General features: G+C 32.5%; 2 protein-coding genes and 1 long non-coding RNA gene across 4 annotated transcripts; 2 read left to right on the top strand and 1 right to left on the bottom strand.

Annotated features, from left to right (window-relative positions):
* Positions 1–1,165: 1,165 nt before the first annotated feature.
* LOC125837071 (neutral/alkaline invertase 3, chloroplastic-like) lies at positions 1,166–9,270 on the top strand. Of its 2 annotated transcripts, XM_049516218.1 has the most exons (8): positions 1,281–1,338; positions 2,474–2,504; positions 4,473–5,242; positions 6,092–6,257; positions 6,372–6,583; positions 7,556–8,049; positions 8,144–8,192; positions 8,700–9,270. In XM_049516218.1, the coding sequence occupies exons 3-8, from the start codon at positions 4,526–4,528 to the stop codon at positions 9,027–9,029; spliced, it is 1,968 nt and encodes a 655-aa protein (XP_049372175.1). In that variant the 5' UTR covers positions 1,281–1,338; positions 2,474–2,504; positions 4,473–4,525; the 3' UTR covers positions 9,030–9,270. The 2 variants fall into 2 exon arrangements, with proteins under 2 accessions (XP_049372176.1, XP_049372175.1); XM_049516219.1 differs by lacking the exon at positions 2,474–2,504 and having other exon boundaries at positions 1,166–1,338; positions 4,442–5,242.
* LOC125837110 (uncharacterized) lies at positions 8,819–9,505 on the bottom strand. The gene is made up of 2 exons (XR_007443499.1): positions 9,238–9,505; positions 8,819–9,191 (listed from the first exon to the last, which is right to left on the bottom strand). It is a non-coding gene; the product is annotated as an uncharacterized LOC125837110 (long non-coding RNA).
* Positions 9,506–10,741: 1,236 nt separating this feature from the next.
* On the top strand, positions 10,742–13,018 carry LOC125837118 (serine/threonine-protein kinase D6PKL2-like). The gene is made up of 2 exons (XM_049516261.1): positions 10,742–11,347; positions 12,161–13,018. The coding sequence occupies exons 1-2, from the start codon at positions 10,794–10,796 to the stop codon at positions 12,981–12,983; spliced, it is 1,377 nt and encodes a 458-aa protein (XP_049372218.1). The 5' UTR covers positions 10,742–10,793; the 3' UTR covers positions 12,984–13,018.
* The last annotated feature ends 3,390 nt before the right edge of the window (positions 13,019–16,408 follow it).

Genomic DNA, 16,408 nt, shown 5'->3' with positions numbered 1-16,408 from the left:
CTAGACTTTATTGAATTATAGATAACAAAACTAATTATTTTTCTAAGAAAACTTAAAATTTTGAAGGTATCATCAATTACTCATTTTCATATAACTTCAAAATTAGAAATGATAATTTTAAAAGAATCAATAAATTCCCCGAAAATTGAAAGAACTTGATTGAAATCGGATAAAAAACTATATGATACCTCCTAATCATCTTGAAATCTAATGGGTTTATCAAATTGTTCGAAATGTAAGAAAATATTTAGATAAAGTTTAAAAATTAAAGAGAGTAAAACTAATAGTAGTAAAAAGGGAAGGTGAAGTTGTGGTAAAAATGATGACATTGAAAGAGAAGCTTCAATGGATATGACAATGAATTTTTGAAGAAAAAAGAAGAAAGAGAAAAAATAATAAGGAAAAAAGTTAAAATGATAAGAAAATATATTTTATATAAAATATTTATAAAAATAAAATTATATTAGTTATTTTAGGTTGCTCACTCTCTTTGAGAGAGTGCGCACACTCTCAATGTCAGGTGGACAACAAATAGTGTAATAATATCAGTTCAAGATTGTATAGTGAGGTAATAGAACGCTCGCATAGTTAAAGATGTCTTTTTGAAAATTTGAGACAAGTTCAAGTGTCACTTTATGTCTTTTCTCATTTTTTTCTGTAAAGTTTCCAAAATCTAGGCCAACCATATACGTAATTGTTTGGGCTTCATGATCTTATGGGCCTGTAAAATATCTAAATTCTAGCACCTACAAAAGGGAACCGGCTATATGGGCTTTTAACGTAATTGTATGTAACATGATTTTATCTGACTTTGTGTGCCATGTTTTGTAACAATTAAGGATATTTGACAAATGAACAAAAATCAAATGAGTCGAGGTGTTTGAATGATCTATTTGTAAATTGAAGTATTCAAACTATACAATAGACACGAGTTGAAATGTCCAAAATATAATGCATAGATAAATATTTTAACTTGGCATTAACTAACAATACAAACCTCCAACTTTAAAAGTGCACATCTAAACACCTTAACTTATTCATCCGATATCTCGTGGACACTCAATACCGACACAAATCGAAAGTTGGATGTTATTATTATTATGTTAAAGAAACAACAAAGAAAAGCAAACAAAACTAACCACATATTTAATCAATCAATTTGTTCACGTTTATTTGAAGAAAAAAAGAAGAAGAAAAAAACTGTTTACATTTTCTAGAAATTGTTTAAACTTGTAGCTGTAACTTGCAAGTTGCAACTAAGCTATAAGAGTTATTGATTTCTTCATTCATTTGTCCTGGCTCCTGTGAAGTTTCAAGTTCTTCATCAATTTTTATAAGGTAAAAATCAAATTCGTACCTTTTTTGCCTTTGATTTTGTGAGATTTGATTTGTTTTTACCTTCAGTGATCACTTAATTGCTCAAAGTTTGAAACTTTAAGCTTCTTTTTCATGTATAGCAAATGGGTTATTGACATAGTTCAAGATTCCAGATGGGTTTGTACTTAATCATTATTCTGAGAAGTAAATAGTTGTATTGTTTAAATTTTTTTAGTTTTTCTGTATACCCACTTGGTAATTAAGTGAAATTTGTGGGCATATGTTTGTGTTATGGTGTATATTGGGGGATTAGTAATTGATTGAGGAGATGGAATTTTTAGATGATTTACAGTTTGTGTTAGTTTACTTTTGAGTGAATTTTTTGATCAAGGTTTTAGTATGAGTGAATTTTAGAAGGAAAGATGGATAAGTAAAAGTGGTAGTGGTTTGATTTATTGTACATCATTAGTGAGTTAGTTTATCAGATGGTTACGCGACTAGTAATTATTATCTCAGAAAGTTACTTTCTTTGTTGAAGAAAACTGAAATCGAGAAGAAAGGTGACCTTTTTACCACATGAGAAATAAACCCCATCATCAGTTATAGGAGCCTGACTGAGTTTAGATCTTCTTTGCTTTTTTTTTTTTTGTCTGATCAGGGTAAAAGGGAATGCCTAAATTCTGCAGAAGTATTGGGTTATATTTGACATTTTGAATTCACATTGATTTAGTTGTCTGATGAAGCAATGCCTCCTATGTTCAAGTAGCTGTGTGTAATTTGTTCCTTTTTTTCAAATAATGTACTTTATCAATACCTAGTAGACTTTTTAGCTCCATAATGAATACGATAAAGTATACTTTTGGAGGACTGTGCTCTCAAATGGGATGCTGTGAGAAGTAATAAGCTAAGCTTAGAATTATATTCTTTACTTTATAAATTGCAACTCTTGTATGATTACATCTTCTTGGTCTTTGCTATCAATCTCTTTAGTTGACGAGCTGAAAAATATAAGATTCTACTGATAGTTTGACGTGTGACAGTCGTAATCAGTTACCTGGTCGGATTATTTTGCTTATAGTGGTTCTTGATACGTATGGTACTGGTTATTTTCAAAGTTTCATTTCATTCTGATAGTAACCGTTCTATGAATGTCCAGTACCATTAGGTATTTCCCATTGGAGTTGGAGGTATTGAATTCTTCTGTGTAGAAACTGTTCCTTGCCTCAACATCAGGATCGATGGCCTTCCTTAATTTGGTGTAGAAATATTTCTCAATTTGGTCTGAAGTGCACTTCCGTACATAATATTTCATGGAACATCCGATTTCGTGTGTTTCCATTGTTACTTAATTTCTTTTCCAATTATATCCTTACATAATATTTCATAATAAGTACTTACTATTTTACCCTTTACCCTATATTATTTAGTTCTAGTCAAACCTCCTACCCTAGAATAATTAAGGATGTTTTATTAAATTTATAAATTACAATACAGATACCGTCAAACCAAATAATAAAAATATTATTAAACGGCAGCAAACAATATAGTCTAGCCAAACATTGTATCTACCATACAGTAGTACAATACAATACAATACATTATAAAACAATGAGTAACATGATCAAAATCAAGCGTAAAAGTATCTAAATTGTCATTTTGTAAATATTCAGTGGAATTGTAGATGATATTCGTCAAAGTGTTCAACTGACATAGTAGAGAGCAATACGAGAAATCAAATGACGTAGAGACAAAAGTAACCATAGATTGTATTTGTTGGTATATCGATCAATCAATTTGTTCCCGATTTAATTTTTATTTGAAGATAAAAGGGAAAAAATGAAAAAGATTGTTCACGTTTCTAGAAATTGTATAAGATCATAGTTGTAACTTGTAAGTTGCAACTAAGCTATAACTTATACGCCCACCACTGATAAACAACAAAAATCTCCGATATTTATCTCGGCTCCTTTGAAGTTTCAAGTTCTTCATCAATGTTTACAAGGTAAAAAATCAAATTAGAACCTTTCTTTTCTTTAATTTTGTGAGATTTGATTTGTTTTTACCTTAAGTGGTCAAAGTTTGAAACTTTAAGCTTCTTTTTCATGTATAGCAAATGGGTTATTGACTTATTGACATAGTTCAAGATTCCATATGGGTCTATCCTTGAATCATTATTCTGAGGAGTAGATAGTTGTATTGTTTAAGATAATTTTGTTTTGCACTATACCCAAAGTTTGTAATGGTGTATATTGGGGGATTAGTAAAATTGATTAAGCAGATGGATTTTTTTATAGATGATTTACTCTTTGTGTTAGGTTACTTTTGAGTGAATTTTTTGATCAAGGTATTAGTATGAGTGAATTTTAGAAGGAAAGATGAAGGTAAAAGTGGTAGTGGTTTGATTTATTGTACATCATTAGTGAGTTAGTTTATCAGATGGTTACACGACTAGTAATTATTATCTCAGAAAGTTACTTTCTTTGTTGAAGAAAATTGAAATCGAGAAGAAAGGTGACTTTTTGAGATAGTAACTATTAGTTGAGTTACCACATGAGAAATAAACCCCATCATTAGTTATAGGAGCCTGACTGAGTTTAGATCTTCTTCACTTTTTTTTTTGTGTGATCAGGATAAAAGGGAATGCCTAAATTCTGCAGAAGTATTGGGTTATAATTGACATTTTGAATTCACATTGATTTAGTTATCTGATGAAGCAATGCCTCCTATGTTCAAGTAGTTGTGTGTAATTTGTTCCTTTTTTCAAATAATGTACTTTATCAATACCTAGTAGACTTTTTAGCTCCATAATGAATACGATAAAGTATACTTTTGGAGGACTGTGCTCTCAAATGGGATGCCGTGAGAAGTAATAAGCTAAGCTTAGAATTATATTCTATTTACTTTATAAATCACAAGCGTTGTATGATTACATCTTCTTGGTCTTTGCTGTCAATCTCTTTAGTTGACGAGCTGAAAAATATAAGATTCTACTGATAGTTTGACGTGTGACAGTCGTAATCAGTTACCTGGTCTGATTATTTTGCTTATAGTCTTGCTATGTATGGTACTGGTTATTTTCAAAGTTCCATTTCATTCTGATAGTAACCGTTCTATGAATGTCCAGAACCATTAGGTATTTCCCATTATAGTTGGAGGTATTGAATTCTTCTGGGTGTAGAAACTGTTCCTTGCCTCAACATCAAGATTGATGGCCACTTCTGAAGCAGTTCTGCAAGTTTTAGGTGGTTCACTACCTAGTCTTTTTGGATCTGATAATTCTTTTAGGAAATTGGGATCGTCACATGCCTCCAGATCCTTCATAAGAATCAGAAAGAAGAGGGGTTCAAAGTGTGTGAATTTTCTTAACTGTTCAAACATATCATACCGGGCTATTAGGGTAGATCGCTTTCAGAGCACCAGACAATCTGTGCATGGAGATATTACTCATTCCTATTTGAGATCTGTGAACTGCAAATGCCAGCAATCTGACAGTGCGAGTAGTTTTGCATCAGAAAAGGGAAACGGATCATGGATTAGTGACAATGACCAGAGCTTTGATACAGTTCTTGGTAATACACCAAGTGTAATGCAGTTTGAGACAGTAAGAGAGCTTAAAGTAGGAGAGGAGGACTTTCAATCCAATGGGAGTTTACCTCCAAATGTCTCAGTGGAAGATACCTTGAATAGAATAGCTGGAAACTCCATTGAAGATGAAGCATGGGAACTACTACGAGAGTCTATGGTTTATTATTGTGGTAGCCCTGTAGGAACAATTGCTGCTAAGGACCCAACTAGTTCCACCGCCGATGTTCTAAACTACGATCAAGTCTTTATCCGTGACTTTATACCTTCTGGTATTGCTTTTCTTCTGAAGGGAGAATATGAGATTGTTCGCAACTTCATCCTTCACACTCTTCAGCTGCAGGTAAGATGCTATTAGCTTGCACAAGTTACTGATATTTTCTTTCAAACAGTCATACATTTCTTGATTGCAGTTTTCCTGCTTGTATCTCATCATTTAGTTTCTAATCTCATTCAGCAACCTTGCTATGTATGTCCCTCCACAGCTGTGTGATTAAAGATGGTTGCAGGAATAACTTTTTGTGATATGGTACTGCTTCTTATTATTTCAGTTAGGGATGGATTCCTGGGGAAATTTCATGTTTATCACTGGATATGTAAGCTAGTATGAAACATTTGTTTGACTAATCTTTCCTCTTAAAGATTCAGCTTGCTGAGATAATTGTAATGTGGGTATACACCTATTATGTTTTATGTCTGCAAACAGTTAGATCACTGTTTTTCAAATATATTCTGTTATACATCCCTCTCAGCATTCCGATGGTTTTGCTTTTCTATTTGAGGTAAAATAACAATCTTCTGTGGCTCTGCCTACTCTCCTTTTACACGGTTCTCGAAGCAGAGGAAGAAGAGTGGGCATCAGCTATTTATCCTGCATGGCACAGGTGCTGGTTACCTTTAAATTCTGTAGTAAATGATTGAGAACTGTGGGCTCAACCTACTAAGTTGTTCTTAATTTCAATAAAAGATGTTCCATAGGTTGTAAACCTGAACATTCTCTATTTACTTCATTAATCTGGTTAGCACTTTATGCAGTATAAAAATTCTCTTAATGGAAGTGGTTTATCGTACAGCTAAGCTTAGATCAAATGAAGTGTTTCTAAATTCAGAGTAATCTGTATGATCAAATATATTGTTCAGATGTCAGGGAAAAAATATATGGAATGATAACTGATATGACATTATTCTGCAGAGTTGGGAGAAAACTATGGATTGTCATAGTCCTGGTCAAGGGCTGATGCCTGCTAGTTTCAAGGTCCGTACAGTCCCATTGGATGGTGATGACTCTGCAACAGAAGAAGTACTGGATCCAGACTTTGGAGAGGCAGCAATTGGTCGAGTTGCCCCAGTTGATTCCGGTAGGAAAAAGGCTCTCTCAAAAAAACAAATAATAAGTTTGTTTATTTTTGTTTCTTCACCTTATCATTATTGTGCTTACAGAGATCTCTATCTACTGTAACTGTTAATCCCAGGACTATGGTGGATTATTTTGTTACGTGCATATGGGAAGTCCTCTGGTGATCTCTCGGTTCAGGAGAGAATTGATGTTCAGACTGGAATAAAAATGATACTAAGACTATGTCTTGCTGATGGCTTTGATATGTTTCCAACATTGTTGGTGACTGATGGTTCGTGCATGATAGATCGCCGTATGGGAATTCATGGTCACCCTTTGGAGATTCAGGTTTGATTTCAATCACTGTAATAAAAAAGCTGTTGTACCTGACAGGTTGGTGTTTAGATGGGATTAAAAAATAGTTGAATCAATTGTGGCTGGTTTAGTCCTTTACTAGATTTGAGAATATTGCTCAGTTTGCAAATCCTTGAAGATTCTCCATCTTAGAGTAATTTCAATTTTTGTTCTTCTGCACTGTGCTACTGAGATTTTCTCCTGTTAAATATATATATGAAGCTTCTCGCAAAGGGGACTTGTGTGGGACCTGAATAGAATGAAGATTGTTTTTTCCTTCTATTTCCTTAGTAGATAAGTAAACAAATGTAGGGATATTAAACTGATTATATTCCAGAAGATACTTGTGCTGTTGTTTATTTAATTCGAGATCTAATCAAGATGTTTCAGTTGATTATTTTCAATGGGGTTTCGGGAACTTAGTGGACTTCACTGATTTAATAGATGCTGGGGCTGGGAAAGAACGATTTACAGCTTTAATTAATCTGAAATTGGAAGTCCATATCCAGAGGTATGTGTCTTAAAAGTCATTAATGTTTAAATATTAGATTAGAGAATACAAGGTCCATAAGTTCAAATTTTGTCCTACAAGAGTGTAGTGCCTTCATTTTCATGGAAGACTGTTATGATGCAATCCATGAGTGATCATCATGTCAATCAAATTCAAGGATTTTCCTTGAAGTGCTACTGTGGTTGAACGGTAGATTAGGGCATTAAAGAGTATGCAGATCTTTTGTGTATTATTCTGCACCCTTCTTCCTTTTCAGAATCATTTTTATTAGTGCATTTCTTCTGTATCTCTCAACTCGTGTGTGTTGATCTTCTATGCAGTTAGAGCTATTTGTTCTTTATCTGAAAACTTAATGAATTGTTGTTTTTGTTCTTTGTTAGATCCACCTTGGCTTTAGGTTATCTCAGGTTGCTCCCTAAGAATATTATTTAAGCTTACATTTTAATTTGTTGCAGGCACTGTTTCATTCAGCACTGCTTTGCGCTCGAGAAATGCTTACACCAGAGGATGGATCAGCTGACCTTATCCGAGCATTAAATAATCGTCTTGTTGCCTTGTCATTTCATATTAGAGAATACTATTGGATTGATATGAAAAAGCTAAATGAGATTTACCGGTACCAGACGGAGGAGTACTCCTATGATGCAGTTAACAAGTTCAATATTTATCCAGATCAGATTTCTCCTTGGCTGGTGGACTGGATGCCAAGTAAAGGAGGATACTTGATTGGAAATTTGCAACCTGCTCACATGGATTTTCGATTCTTTTCTCTAGGAAACTTGTGGTCTATAGTCTGCAGTCTTACAACAGATGATCAATCACATGCTATATTGGATCTCATTGAGGCCAAGTGGACAGATCTGGTAGCTGATATGCCTTTTAAAATATGCTACCCTGCTCTTGAGGGTCAGGAGTGGAAGATAATTACAGGATGTGATCCCAAGAACACGTAATTTTCTACCTCGGTTACTTTAAAAAGTTTACTTTGTCTTCTATTGAATCTTAATAATAGCTGGTCCATTATCTTCTTGTTTCTAATGCAGGCCTTGGTCCTACCATAATGGAGGTGCCTGGCCAACTTTACTCTGGCAGGTAACATTTATCTGTCGGTCTTGAATTAGAAATTTGGTGCTTGTATCCGTCTTATCTTTGGTTGGGAGATTAGACCTTCCCGACCTGATATATTGTCGCAGTGCATGCCGTTGCTCACATTAACATATTGTTACAACTTACATCTTTGTTTTGTGTTATGTCTCATTAGTTAATCGGCAATCGTGTTACAAAGAATGACTTGAATTGCAGTGCATTTTTAGTCTAATTTTTATCTCATGCATCTCGTCATTCATACAATTTCTTTTATCGTGTTAGCATCTAATGAAGTTGCACAAGTTTGTTTCTTTAAGATAGAGAAAGGTAGCGCAGAAAGTTTTGAACTAATCTCACTGGTGATATATAATACTGTTCGTGTATGTAGTATTGTCAAAGGTTTGCTCGTCTTTGTGTTCCGTAATTGAATTAGTTCCCCTAAGATACTATTATAGATCGGAATCAGCTGTGAGGAATTCAAAGTTGACGTGTTATCTCTTGAAACTTTTGTAGCTGGCTGTTGCTAGTATTAAGATGAATAGACCTGAGATTGCTGCAAAAGCTGTTGAAGTTGCAGAAAAGCGCATATCACGAGACAAGTGGCCAGAATATTACGACACCAAAAAGGCACGGTTCATAGGGAAACAAGCGCGCCTTTTCCAAACTTGGTCAATAGCTGGATACCTCGTTGCCAAACTCCTCCTTGCCAATCCAAGTTCAGCTAAGATTCTCATTTCCCAAGAAGACTCCGAGCTTCTCAACGCCTTCTCTTGTGCTATCAGTTCTAATCCCAGAAGAAAAAAGCGCGGTCCAAAAAGTCCCCAGAAGACCTACATAGTCTGAGATCACACACAACCCCACAAATGATTGGATGTACAGTTGTTGATTGACTTATGACTATTCATTGAGCCAGTTAATGTGTATGATAACTACATATAATTGTTTTGCCTGGTGTTCACAAGCTGGAATTCTATTTAACATTTCAGCTTATAATATAATGTTCTTCTGTAAACTATTCACTTATTGCAGTCAATATTAAGAAGCTTTCAACCTCGAACGAGTAAGCGTCGTCGTCGATGCTTGAATATGAAATGGTTCATTATGAATTTTCTCTTAGAGTTCTCCATATGGAAGTGCCTAAAATTGTTTTTGCATAAATTTTGCTGTTGTTCTACAGGGAGAAGCCAGTCTGGAAGAGGCCTTATTTTATAGATTTGGACATTTTCTGCAAATTCCTATATAATATTGTATAGTAATACATAAGTATTCATTTAACACTCTACTTTTGTTGAATCTTCTGAGAAAAAAGTATTAATATGAAAAACAATACTGTTTTATATATCATGCTACAGAGCTACGGAAGCAGCCACTGATGCTTGTATTAAGGTAGACTGTCTACATCACACCGCTTGATGTTTATAACAACCCAAGCAATTTAACCATAATATTCACAAATTAAAGTGCAAATATCACTTATATAAAAGTTTATATGAAGATACACATCTCATAATTTTTTTTGGTGTATACCATAGTCGGAGCTAGGGGGTGTGAATCGTAATCTAAACCCCTTTGACAGAAAGTTATATTGTATATATAAAGTTAAAACTATTTTTTTGGTATATACAATAGATATTGAACTATCGTTATTTCTCTATTTACCTCTTTATATTTTAAATCTTTCTGTAAATTTTTTGGCTCCTTCACTAATATATACATCATGTATAAATTTTTTTCCCAAAAGAACCCTACAGCCTATAGGATGTCATTATATTCCCAAAGAACAATATAGGTAAATTGTTTTTAATATATGTAGCTTTCAAATATCTGTAGCCTAGATGGCTCAAAATGTACAACAATTAAACCATAGTTAATACGCCACCAAATATGTACCAGAAAATTAACCTATACATAATACCTAATATCACAAAACTCTTAAATTATAGCATACACTTCATTCTTTTCGGTCCGTTACAAAAAAAATGTCTAATTCCTTTTTTAGCAATTCTTCAATTCCAACTTTCCACATAACATGTTTAAGATCACAGGATTAAAAAACATTTCAGTATATTTGACACAGCTTTAATTCAAGACCATAAAATTCAAAAATCTTCTTTACTTTCTTAAACTCTGCTCCAAGTCAAAATAGGGGCAAAAAAAATTGACGAAGAAAGTATTATACATAAAATTGCATGTTTTTTTTTTTTTTTAAATGGACTGTTCTTTAATTTTTGCTCTTCAAATAAGCTGGTCTTTAGATCCGAACATAACTTGTAGGATATTATAATACAAAAATATAAACTAAGACTTGCGATAAAAATGATTGTTACGAGAACATAAATTAAAGACCAGCACAAAATAAGGACAAAAGGACAAATGATATAAAGTAGTTATATCATTCTGTCTTGGGCCATAAATGGGCCCTTACTCATTTCAACCCGCCGGCAATATGACCCACAAACCATTTTGCCGGCCCAAAGATCTACACTTCTTTGATCCTTCTAACTACCATTCAAAACAAAACAATTTTTTTTTCATTATAACTCACCAAAACAAAATTTCCATCAATCTTATTTACCTTCAATCTACAACATTTTCTCTCAAAAAACCATGTTAACATCTCCGGTCCACGATGACACGACCATCTCCTCAGCGTCTGCAGCTGTCAGCTCGACCACGTTAGAGGTAGGAGAAGGAGAAGTTCGTGTTAGCGTGGACATGGAGGTGGAAACAAACATGTACAATGTTCATACCTCATTTTCATCCTCTACTAAGCCCCATGCAACGTCTAGTGATCCATGCTGGAACGTCATGCAATCAGAAGTCTCGAGTTTGAGTCTGGACGATTTTTGCTTCATTAGGAAACTTGGGAGTGGTGACATTGGTTCTGTGTATCTTGTTGAGTTGAAGGGTAATAATAAAGGGTGTTTGTTTGCAGCTAAAGTGATGGATAAAGAGGAATTGATTAGTAGGAGTAAAGAAGGTAGAGCAGGGACAGAAAGGGAAATATTGGAAATGTTGGATCATCCTTTTTTGCCTACACTTTACACTACTTTGGATACTGATAAATGGTCTCTTTTGTTGACTGAATTTTGTCCTGGTGGTGATCTTCATGTTCTCCGGCAACGGCTGCCGGAAAAGAGATTCGATGAAGCCGCGGTCCGGTTAGTAGTGTACTTCTCCCTCTACCTTTACATATTTTCTGTTTAACCATCCGTTATTTGAAATCTTATTATACTAATAAACAACAAAAATATGTCACTAATCCCATTTAACGATAAATTATTTTTAAAAACCACCTATTTTATGATAGATCAACGACAACCCCCCCCCCCCCCCCTTATTTCGTCATAGATCAAGTGTTGATGCACGAGTGAGGGTACAAGTTTGATCGAATCTAATAATTGTTGTCCATATTATTAGTTCAGAAATCAATAACTAAAAATCTAGATTCTCTGACTCATAGCCTTCAAATTTTGAATCTGTCTCGATTGGTATGAGTTGTCAACCTCTCATGCATGCGCAAACAATTAACATACAGTAAGAAAGAGAGTTGACCGGGCATCTTGTGGATGAGCTATCGGTCAATGTCTCACACACGCGTTGTATATTTCTTTATTAAAAGTTTGTCTGTTGTTGGAGCTCGAACCCTAGAACTTTGATTTAGGTTTGTAGGATTTCTATCTATTCCCATCACTACACTCATTTGATAGTACATCTACAATTAATTATTCCAACTATATTTTATAATTAACTATATGTCTTATTGATGATTGATGTAGTGATCAATGTGATTATTTGTACAGTTTGTCAATGGGCCCACATTACTATGATATATTTAATATTATAACATGATATTTTTAATGAGTCCTACCATAATTAATTATGTGCTTTCAATTATTAGTTGAAACTTCTTGATCATGACCAAAAAAATTGAATTAAATGTAACATGTGAGTTTGTCTATTTGATTTAACAGGTTTTACACATCAGAAGTTGTGGTTGCTTTAGAGTATCTACATATGATGGGAATAATTTATCGTGATTTAAAGCCAGAAAATGTGTTAGTAAGATCAGATGGTCATATTATGTTAACTGATTTTGATCTTTCACTAAAATGTGATGATTTAGTAATGCCTCAACTTGTTCATGATGAGGGTACTAGTCCAAATTACATACATTATAATAATTCAAATGATCATAATTCGCCTTCGTATAATTCATCGTCACCGTGCATCTTGCCTAATTGTATCGTGCCACAGTACGTCTCGTGTTGGTACTCTAAGCACATGAGAAGACGAAGAAGAAGAGGAAGAGGAGGAACGAGTACTGAGAGACCCTTGAGGTTGATAGCTGAGCCGATTGAGGCTCGATCGATGTCGTTTGTCGGGACCCACGAGTACTTGGCCCCGGAGATCGTGTCGGGGGAAGGACATGGTAATGCGGTGGATTGGTGGACGCTAGGGATTTTCATGTACGAGTTACTTTATGGTGTGACACCTTTTAGAGGACTTGATAATGAGTTCACCCTATCAAACATCGTGGCTCGAGCCTTTGAGTTCCCTAAAGAGCCATTGGTCCCAAACATGGCTAAGGACTTGATCACACAACTTTTGGTCAAGGACCCCACCATGAGAATGGGGTCCATGATGGGGGCCACAACAATAAAACAACATCCTTTCTTTGATGGTGTGAATTGGGCACTATTAAGATGTACAACCCCACCTCATATTCCAACAAATTTCAATAGTACTAGAGACTTTGTCTCAGCTTATGATGATGATTATGTAGATTATTATTAATTTCGAGTATCGATTATAGTCATTTTTATACTATCAGATTAAGTTTACGTACAATAACATGTAATTATTTGTACTAAATTTGATATGGTAGTCTGAATGATATAATCAGAGGATAGTTATAGTACGGAAAAAGGTGAGTTGATTCTTGCAATGATTGTACGTTGGGAGGTAATAGGATCCTACTTAAGTTTAAATATGTTGTTGAAATTTTGAATATAGTTCGGGAGGGTACTTGTGTCTTATTTCCCCTAAACATTTTTTTTTTGTATGCAACTAATGATTCTTCAAATCATAGTTATATTTGATAATTAAAATATGGTAAAATTAAGTAAGTATGTAAAAATATTTTCCCTTTTAACTTGAAATTTCAAATTTCACTAATTTTATTGCGTGCATATCTTTTTTAAGTATTTGATAAATATATATTTTTAGTTATATTTTTATTCAGGCTACTTTCCATATATAATAAGTAAGATTTTTTTTGGTATGTAACTAATGTTTCTTCAAATTAAATTTATTTTTGATAATTAGGTAAACATATTAAAATATTTCCCTTTTTAACTCTTAATTTCAAATTTCACTAATTTTATTGAGTGCATATCTTTTTTAAGTATTTGATAAATATATTTTTTTAGTTATATTTTTATTCAGGCTACATTCCATATATAATAAGTAAGATTTTTTTGGTATGTAACTAATGTTTCTTAAAATTAAATTTATATTTTGATAATTAGGTAAGTATATTAAAATATTTCCCTTTTTAACTCTTAATTTCAAATTTCACTAATTTTAATGAGTGCATATCATTTTTAAATATTTGATAAATTTATTTTTATAGTTATATTTTTATTCATGCTACTTTCCATATGTAATATGGTAAGAAATTTAATTTATTTCTATTGGGGAAGAATTTATGTGTATAAATATCACGGTGATCCATTTTTTATAGGTACCATTTCTTGAAATTAATTAGTTCATCAATAAAGCTTATTTTATTCTAGTAATGGAGGGTAAGAAGACTGCCGGACGTCAAAAAATTCCCATGGAAAAAATAGAAAACAAAGCTGCTCGATTCACCTCATTTTCAAAATGTCAATTGAATTTATACAAATTGGCCGGTGAGCTCGTTCAACAACATGATGTTGACATAGGAATAGTTCTTTCTTCTCCAACGAATAAGCCTTATTCATTTTTCCATCCAACTGCTGAAGCAGTTATTCAACGTTTTTTGAATCCAAATATAGAATTAAGTGACACTACAAAACTTGTTGTGACAAATGTTCGAAACAATGTGAATGAAATCGAATATAAACTAGCAGAGTTTAAAATTAGAGAAGATGTTGCAAGCAAGGAAACAATTACACTTGACCAAGCCAAAGAGATGAGAGAAATTGGTTGGTGGGAGGATATTGAAAAACTCAAAATTGATGAGTTAACTCAGTTTGAAGCTTGGCTAAATGTTGCTGATTATAATATGAAAGATCGTTTGCAACAATTGGAAAATGAAGTTGCATCTAATGTTTCATAAATAGATTCATCTCTACATTAATTTTTGAAATATTATTATTTGTTCTGCTTTTGTTTTTTTTTATTTTTTTATTTTATAATTTTATATTGATATGCTAGCTATTTAATGTACTCTACAATGATATATTATGAAATGTTATTTCCATTAATATCTATATTTTTTACATGTTTGATCACTTATTTTCTTATGTTTTGTTATATAAGTACTTTCTTAATTTGTTGTGTTTTTGCACTTTTTTTTGTGATATAAAAACAAAAAATTTATATGTTTTAATTCTTACAATCACTCATGGATAATTTTCTTTTACATGTATTTAATACTTAAAATATATAAATAAAAATAATAATTAAACATTAGACTTTTCAAGAATATATGGTCAAACATGTAAGAGAAAAAAATATATTGTTATTAATGGAAATAATATATATTTGTCCTTCCCACCCAACAACCGCGCCATCCTCAAACCCCCACCCCCCCCCCCCGTCCCCCCCAACTCCCATAGTGTTTTGCTAGTATTGAGTTGATATTTATTCACTTACTTACTAAACACTTGAAAATAAATAAAAAACACTATTATTTTCTATTAAAACATTTTCTTTCAAATTAAACACACCCTTAATTTTGACTTGTTGCTGACTTACTGACCCTGTTTAGAAAGCTAACACAACTTATATTATATGTAAAATAACTTATTGTTAGGTAAATTTATCAGTCTAGATTGCATGAAAAATTTCCTCCAAGGTCAATCATGCACATAATTAAAATCTTTTTTCTTCACTTAATATTCCAAATTTATCTTACTACTTTTATTTTTCAATTCAGTTGAGCACATACAATTAGTCATGGCATTGAAACATTAGACTTAAATTAATGGTTAATTTATTGCATAGTTATAATTATTTTTATTTGATCACAATACTGAAAGTAGATGTTTCTTTTTTATTTGTTCAATCTTTAAATTAAAAGATAATTTATTACTTATTTTTAATTTTTTTATATTATTAATTATAGTTATTTCTTAAAGTCCAGAACTTTGAATTTATAATATTCAAAGGTTGACATAGTTATTATTCTATTACTTATTTATAAAAAATGTATCAGTTTACAGTGAACAAGTAAAAATAAAGGAAAGAATATTTCTCAAATTGGTCTGAAGTGCACTTTCTTTGACTCTTGTAAAGCCAAAAAAGGAAAAATAATTATGGAAACAAGGATGAGAGAAATGAAATATAAAAAAGGAAAATAATTATGGGAATAAGCTAAGTTAGAGAGTTGAAAAAAGTCAAATTAAGAAGACAATTTTGTCTTTTGTGAAGGCAAATAAGTACTTAACCCTATTTAAGTGTATTAGTTTGATTGAGAATGAAAAAAAATAGTAATTCACTACTCAATTTCTATTTTTTTTTGTGATTTTTGAATTTCAAATCTACAAGGATGGATAACAACCCACTCAATCAACATTTTCTTGACGAAGAGGTACAACAATGACAACATTATTTATTATTGTTTCGGTAGAATTTCATAGTTTTGAATCAAATATTGTATTTTGTATTTAAATATACATTTGTATAAATAATTTATTAAAAATATTTTTTTGATAAATTCAAAATTGTAGTTCAAAGTTTCTAGAATTTTTTACATGATTTTTCTTGTGATACACATTCACTTTTTGTGTGCAGCTTGTTGACATCGAAAAATTGAAAGAAAGCTGGATCTTTCAGCATCTTGAGAATGAGGTATGACAAGTGCATGATTGCATCGACACTTAATTAAGATGTTGAATGCTATTGATTTTTCGTGTGTTATACTTTTTATATTTTAAATTATTTTAGTGAAAATTTTAATTCTGCAACGAGGGTGAAGAAGGCAAAGAAAATGTATAGTTATACAACTTTTC

This window comes from Solanum verrucosum, unplaced genomic scaffold (genome assembly GCF_900185275.1).
Source record: "Solanum verrucosum unplaced genomic scaffold, falcon-dt-bn FXZP01000165.1, whole genome shotgun sequence".
NCBI classification, from domain to species: domain Eukaryota; kingdom Viridiplantae; phylum Streptophyta; class Magnoliopsida; order Solanales; family Solanaceae; genus Solanum; species Solanum verrucosum.
This window is presented reverse-complemented; position numbering and strand designations above follow the sequence as displayed.

Coding starts and splice junctions, on each gene's coding strand:
- LOC125837071 (XM_049516219.1), top strand. CDS start 4,526: ATGGCCACTTCTGAAGCAGTTCTGCAAGTTTTAGGTGGTTCACTACCT. Junction 5,243..6,091: donor TTCACACTCTTCAGCTGCAG/GTAAGATGCTAT, acceptor ATTATTCTGCAG/AGTTGGGAGAAAACTATGGA. Junction 6,258..6,371: donor AGTTGCCCCAGTTGATTCCG/GTAGGAAAAAGG, acceptor TGTTAATCCCAG/GACTATGGTGGATTATTTTG.
- LOC125837118 (XM_049516261.1), top strand. CDS start 10,794: ATGTTAACATCTCCGGTCCACGATGACACGACCATCTCCTCAGCGTCT. Junction 11,348..12,160: donor TTCGATGAAGCCGCGGTCCG/GTTAGTAGTGTA, acceptor TTGATTTAACAG/GTTTTACACATCAGAAGTTG.